The 7,358-nt window shown below is 34.7% G+C and overlaps 1 protein-coding gene across 2 annotated transcripts in view; it reads left to right on the top strand.

The window, feature by feature from the left end:
- The first annotated feature begins 200 nt into the window (after window positions 1-200).
- The window catches only part of SRS2 (P-loop containing nucleoside triphosphate hydrolases superfamily protein), a 30,290-nt gene continuing 23,132 nt past the window's right edge, over window positions 201-7,358 (top strand). For both annotated transcript variants that reach the window (XR_014996705.1, XM_028078230.2), the window contains exons 1-5: window positions 201-422; window positions 897-1,557; window positions 1,686-1,727; window positions 1,890-2,053; window positions 5,502-5,700. Coding sequence is in view for 1 of the 2 variants with exons in the window: in XM_028078230.2 (XP_027934031.2) it covers window positions 319-422; window positions 897-1,557; window positions 1,686-1,727; window positions 1,890-2,053; window positions 5,502-5,700 (1,170 nt within the window). In the remaining variant the exon portion in view is untranslated. The remainder of the gene's footprint in view (window positions 423-896; window positions 1,558-1,685; window positions 1,728-1,889; window positions 2,054-5,501; window positions 5,701-7,358) is intronic.

Here is a 7,358-nt window from a genome sequence, read left to right as displayed (position 1 = left end):
TTAACATTTTAAACAAATTTGAGTAATTACAGTCGAACATATATTTTAAATTATGTAAGATGTTCTTATGTAAAATAATATTTCGGAATACCAACCAACTCATTTGCCTTTTTGAGACAATTTTAGTTTATTTATTTATTTTTCATTCTAAAAGCATATAAATAAAAAAAAAGTTTTTTTTAAGGGAGGGAAAAGGAAAGAAACACTTTCAAAAGCAGGAGAAAGAAACCATAGTCATTCGTGGTCTCCTTCATGCGCCTCGCAGAATACCCTGTCAGTAACCGCGGCAGGGTTTGACGTTCTGAACTTCCCACCGAAATGACGGACCAAAGAAGTGGCCGAATCAGCGCTTATTTCAGTGCTTCGAAGCCCATTCTCTCTCGAAAAAGACCTTCGGATTCTTCTCCCCTTCACTCTCACCGGTAACCCTCTTTCTCTAATCCTTCCAATTTTCCATTTTATCGAATGCGATATTTCTTCTTTAACTCTATTTTTGAAGATCGAATGCAAGAAAGAGAAAAAACGTTAATGCATTTTTAAACGCCTACGCGCGAATTAATTTCGTTATTTGAAGTTCCGTAATCTTTTTGTTGTTCGTAGAATCAAGAATGCGATATTTCTTCTTTAACTCTTTTTTTTTTTTTTTTTTTGAAGATCGAATGCAAGAAAGAGAAAAAAACGTCAATGCATTTTTAAACGCCTACGCGCGAATTAATTTCGTTATTTGAAGCTCCGTAATCTTTTTGTTGTTCGTAGAATCAAGAATGCGATATTTCTTCTTTAACTCTATTTTTGAAGATCGAATGCAAGAAAGAGAAAAAACGTCAATGCATTTTTAAACGCCTACGCGCGAATTAATTTCGTTATTAGCTCCGTAATCTTTTTGTTGTTCGTAGAATCAAGAATGCTGGTGATGTTGGTTCCGATTCTTTTGCGAAGAGGGTTCCTCTTGCGGAGGTATCGCTGAATATGTTCAATGCGACTGGGAATTACCATGGTCCATCGTCTGAGTCAATTCACGGCAGCTTCAATGCAAGGAGTGTGTCTCTTTCTGCACTTGGTTCCGCGAATGAGAATCTGTGTCGAGCTTTGTTTGAAACTCCAAGGAGAGAACCTGAAGGCTCTAAACCTAAAGAGCTGGATTATTTTGCCGCGAGTGGCCTTCTTGATGACGATTTTGATGACTCTTTTTTGGAGCAGATTGACATTTTGGTCGAGCAGAAATCTGCAGAGAAAGCAGCAGAGCAGCAGTTCGATCGTATATGTGACGAGAAAGTTTTGAACCAGAGCAATATTTCTGGTGAGGTTAGTCTGAGTTCAGGATGCAGTACTGTTTCTGTGGGTTTAGGAAATGATTACCTGCTTAACTATGGGGTGGATCTGGATACTATACAAGAGGAAGTGGATACAAGCTTGCAAGGTTTACTAAATAGCAACAGCAGCATGCCTGAGGAATATTTGAAATACTTGCAGTCCCTAAATGACAGGCAAAGAGAAGCAGCTTGCACTGATATTTCAACCCCTTTAATGATTGTAGCTGGTCCAGGAAGTGGAAAGGTCTTCTACTTTATGCCCTTTTTGGTCCTATTGAATGTGGACAATTTTCTTTTCCCTTTGAGTTTTTGGATTTTCATATTAAAGCTGAATTGTCCTTTTTTTTGTTATGATGTATTTTTTTATATCAGACATCCACAATGGTCGGGCGTGTATTGATGCTGCTCAATGAGGTGATGCAAAAGAATCGTTCCTAAGAGCTACACGCTTTTCACTTACGTATCTTTGATACCTGTCCATCTTTTCTACCTTTATGTATTTAAGTTTCTTTTTTTACTCTGTAAATTTTGTTGCTCAATTGTTTGTAATTTCTATTCTCTGCTAAACATGAGCAGGGCATTAGTCCATCAAACATTCTGGCTATGACATTCACAACAGCAGCTGCTTCTGAAATGAGAGAACGTATAGGGGCTATAGCTGGGAAGACAACAGCTAAAGAACTTACTATCAGTACTTTTCATTCATTTTCCTTGCAACTTTGTCGTTCACATGGAGAAAAGTATGTTGCTCTGAATTTGATCCAGATTTCACTTTAATTTGTCCTTGATATGCTGGTTATTACATATAACTTGTGTCCTTCTCTGTTTTCTTTTATAGATACTAAAGTTGCTGTTAATTTCCTTGTTATTTGAATGCTAGTTGTCGCATTTATCGTGGTTCACAGTTCATCAATTCACTAACTGATAGCCAAAATCAAGATCGTAACAGGGATTGTAAGATCTTACAAATCTTATGAAATTTATATATATGTCCACAAGAACATTATCATATCTCATTCAAAATTCCCAATTGAGCTTCATAATATATAAAACACTACATCATTAGTTGTAAACACCACATCCTAGTTACATAGGAGTAACTCCTTTCTAGCCACTAAATAGTAAAAATTGGGCCTTGACTGAGAGGTAGTCACGGTTCTTTCAATTTTTCAATTGAGCTTTAAAAGAAAAAAAAAGTTTTTTCTATGTTTTGCGTTACACGTCAATTCATGCATCCCAACCTAATAAAAAACCTAGAAGCTTGCCCGAGAACTATCGCTAGAGGTGTTTCTTAGTGCAGCATGAGAGGCGTCTTGAGCAATGTTGTTAAACTCAAGATCGTAAGAGAATCGGGAAGGGAAATGAAAACTCGTAACTCTAGGATTGTAACTTGACTTGTAAGAGTTACGAGTAGATAAAAAAATATATTCATAAATAGGTGCATCATTTAAAAAAATATAAATGACAAAAACAACTCATACATAATTCATAAAATGAATCCATAACAATTAAAATAGTTTCATAAGTGTGGCCAAGCTTAAAACATTTAACAAATTGTTCAATGTTTAATACAAACTATCCAAGAAATTCTTTCATATCAAAAGTAGGATAATCATCATTGTCCTTCATAGCATCTTCATTTTCATGTATGTCCTCTCCTTTAGGACCTTGATCATTATCAACAATTGGAGGAACCTCCAAATGATCCATAGGTGCAACAACACCACCTCTACTAGCATCTTCATTCTCTCCAACTTGAAGTAAGACTTCTTCATATTAAGCATCCAAACTTGAACTTGCTTCATTTTCCTCCACAGTCCATTCATCATCAATGGCTAATTCAAGATTGAAAAAGAAGGATGTTAGGAAAACAAAGGACTATAACATGGATGATCTTGCTTCTGATGATGAATGAACTGTGGAGGAAAATGAAGCAAGTTCAAGTTGGATGCTTCATATGAAGAAGTCTTACTTCAAGTTGGAGAGAATGAAGATGCTAGTAGAGGTGGTGTTGTTGCACCTATGGATCATTTGGAGGTTCCTCCAATTGTTGATAATGATCAAGGTCCTAGAGGAGAGGACGTAGATGAAAATGAAGATGCTATGAAGGACAATGATGATTATCCTACTTTTGATATGAAAGAATTCCTTGGATAGTTTGTATTAAACATTGAACAATTTATTAGATGTTTTATGCTTGGCCACACTTATGAAACTATTTTAATTGTTATGGATTCATTTTATGAATTATGTATGAGTTGTTTTTGTCATTTATATTTTTTTAAATGATGCACCTATTTATGAATATATATTTTTTATCTACTTCTAACTCTTACGAGTCAAGTTACAATCCTCAAGTTACGAGTTTTCATTTCCCTTCCCGATCCTTTTACGATCTTGAGTTTAACAACATTGGTGAGAGGTTCCGCCACAAGGTACGAGCCCAGGAAAGGTGCCACTCAAGGAATGTCGAGGCTGTGAGAAGTGCTGTCGTGAGGTACATCGAGTTTGCAGGAGGAAGCATTGTCGTGAGGAATGTTACCATAAGGTGCATAGAGATCGAGAGAATTGCACTGCAATGAACATTAAGGTTGCAAGAGGTGATGTGAGCAATGTCAAGCTTGTGAGAGGCCCCGCTGAGGGATTACATTTCCAAAATTGTCACTCACACTTGAGTTATGATTCATAACGGTGATCCAACGGTCCACCAAAATTGTGACTTTTAGGCAATGTGAGATCCAAGAGGGAGAAGAAAGATCAGACTTTCGTACTAACAACATGTAGAAAATAGAAATATATAGAGAAAGAAGAATAACTGGTAAAACTGAATCAATTAGTTTCTTGTGATGTCCAATTCATGCATGGAGAGGAGTGTTGGAGATTTTCCATCAGTGAGACATGACCAAATTTTTTTATATGCAAACCTCATCTTATATGTTGGTTTCGTGAGGTTGATCTAGACTTAAAGTTCAATTTCTAAAATAAGTATGATAGTTTTGACATTGTAATAATGCTAAATTGTTTAGCTTTCGTTCTTTCACATGCATGAAATAAAAGTAGTGTGCAGAGTTTCATGTGTTTTCTTAAACTTGCAGTAAGTAGCCTAGATTAGATATATCTTCTGACGACAAATGATCCTAGATTTGAAGATAGGGAAGGGAAAAGATGAAGCAGAAGGACAAGGATCTGTGATTGTGATTGTGTTGTTTAAGCTGCATAAGCATGCTGCTTTTTACACTGACTGGAGTGCTTTAAGGTAGCAGAGCCAAGTTGAAAACGTAAAGGCTATTAAATGTGAAGGTATTGTATATAGATGTGCTTAAAAAGGTTTGCTCAGGCCGATTATCTATGCCGCTCTGCCGATGAACAAGATCCAAACTTTTGCTCATTGTGCTTGAGAAACCTTATAAATCAGTCTTCTAATAATCCAACTGAGCATTTTTACTGCATTCTACTTGAAAAATTTGCTCCTTCAGTATCATAGTTCCAACTGCAAGGTCCAATTCATCACTGTGTTACAGAACAAGGGAAATGGGATGAAACATTGATAAGATAAATTCATTAAATTTCTGATTAATTAATGACTTGACAGAATGGTGGTTTGTTTATCAATCATCAAGCTTGGGAACTTGATGAAAAAGAAGTTTCATGAAAGGAACAATGAGATATCATCCAAAATAGAAAAAAAAGGGAAACAAATCAAATAATCCTTTCAATAATGCAATAAAGCTGTCAACTTTGTCTTACTGTCGTTGATAGAAACTGCCATGAAATATTATGAATATTGGGCCAAGGAGAAACCAAAAAGATTAGTCCTACCTTATAGCTGATCTAGGGCAAATACACATGCTTAAAGACACATATGACTCTTTTCAACCAAATATAAACATAATGCATTAGCCCTCAAAAATTTGAATTGACTTGTTGATGCTCATTACTATGGGGTGTCACTTAGAGCCATGGAAGAAACTTTTGTTGTGAAAGGAGAGAAAGACATACAAGAACAATATTTAAGATCATTAAAAATGGTGTATCACATCTTGTTTTAAAGCCATATTGCCAGTTACTTAATCATGAGCATTCATTTATTATATGACTGGATCTGTGTGAACTATTTGCTGCATCTGTAAGCTTTTTTTTCTCTTATTGTTAGAATGATTCCTGAATAATATTCAAATTATGCTGCAGGTTAGGTCGTACATCTGAATTCTTTATTTATGGACAGGGTCAGCAGCGAAATGCAATTATTGAGGCCATCAGATTGTTAGAAAATGAAAAGAGTAGAAATAAAGATGGTGCATTATTAATGGATGATTTATCCAATAGTCCAAAGAATCCTAAACAGTTCAAGGATAAGGCGAAGAAATGGCAAAAGTTTGTGGCTCAGGTACTCAGTCTATTCAAAGAGTCAGTCATTCCAAACCTCCGTTTGAAATGCTTTTGCAAAAGCTACGTTAACCTCTCTCAATTCTGTTGTAAAATTATCATCTCACTCATTGTATATATTTAAAATCAAATTGTATGTTTACAAAAAGTCCGGTTTGCTGTAGAATTTGTTTTTTTTTTAATTTATTTATTAAAAGTATCTAGTGTATGTGTACGGTATAGAGTTTTAATTAAAGTGAAAATCACTATTGTAATTTGTAATTAAAACTTTGCGAGTGTAAATATATCATGTGTGATGTGGCGCTATGGCTTAGATACAATTTTAGCATACTCTTTGATTTAAGTAGGTAGTAGGGCGGTTTGACGTCTTGCTGCTGATATGGCAAGACCTCATGTATTCCCTGCTCAACAATGTCTCAGCACTTGTTTTTTGAGAAGGATATTCCTAATTAACAAATCATAACTAAGTAAATTGCAAATTTTAATTTGAAGAGAAATTTCGTGCTAGAATATTGAATAACAACATATCTTTGTTGGAATAATGTCAAGGAAAGAGCTCTCACTCCATTATCCTTGATATTTTTATTCTAAAGTGTATGTACGTGAAGTAAATTGTCATTCCACTTAAGCTATTCCATTCATCTGGCTTGAAGGGGGTGTCTTTACTCTAACATAGACTAAAGATATGATATGACTTAATTAGATCTTATAAACATCCTCAATGTACAAGTTGATTATATGAGGTTGAGTTAGCTTTAAGCCCAAATTCTAATTCTTAGAAAGTGGTCTTGAAGTCAACCTCACAATGCTTGTATATGTACTATTATATTTACACCCAATACTATAATATGACCATGTCTCTAGTCAATATAATATTTCCAACACACTTTCATGTTGAAAACCAGACATCTTGACTAAATATTTGTGAGTGGTTTGATAATGAGTAACATGATTGATCCACAAATTTTACTAGGATAGACTCTGATATCATCGTAGAAAGCAAAATTTAAGCTTAACTCAACCTTAAAAATAGGTTTGTAAAGTGAAACTTGCACCTACTTATATAATATAATACGATCGTATTTCTAATTGAAGTGAAATCCTCAACGCACCTCCTAATTTTGAAGATTGGACATCTCAAGTGTGAGAGTAGATATTTGTGGGTAGTCCAATAGTAACTTAAGGGGCCTAACAAACGTTGCTATGATAGACTGCGATATCATATTAGAAAGTGGACTTTGAGTGTAACTCAACCTCTTATAACTAGCTTCTAAGGTTGGGTTTATACCCACTTATATATTATAATTTGGTTATATCTTTAGTCAATGTGAGATCTCTAACATTAATAATCATGAATAGTTTTATTTCTGACAAGCACAAGCTACTTCATTTATCATGTTTCTTTGACTAGTATACTTAATCTGAGAAACATTTGAAATTAAATATTTGATTCTATTATGTAGTTTAATAAAAAGGTCTTACTGGACAAATCAATTATCATGCACAAAATTACTCTAAACTATAATTTCACCGGTTTTATATTTTCACTATTTTCTTAATTTGGGTCATGTGACTTCCCTTGTATCCATGACGATTCTTGGCAGACATCTACCTGTGTACAAATTTCTTTGTAATCCAAGGCTTGATAGTTCATTAATC

This window comes from Vigna unguiculata, chromosome 7 (assembly GCF_037176805.1).
Source record: "Vigna unguiculata cultivar grain cowpea cultivar isolate G323 ecotype 2 chromosome 7, ASM3717680v1, whole genome shotgun sequence".
In the NCBI taxonomy this organism is placed as follows: domain Eukaryota; kingdom Viridiplantae; phylum Streptophyta; class Magnoliopsida; order Fabales; family Fabaceae; genus Vigna; species Vigna unguiculata.
The sequence above is the reverse complement of the archived record's forward strand: the minus strand, read 5'-3'. Positions and strand labels throughout refer to the sequence as shown.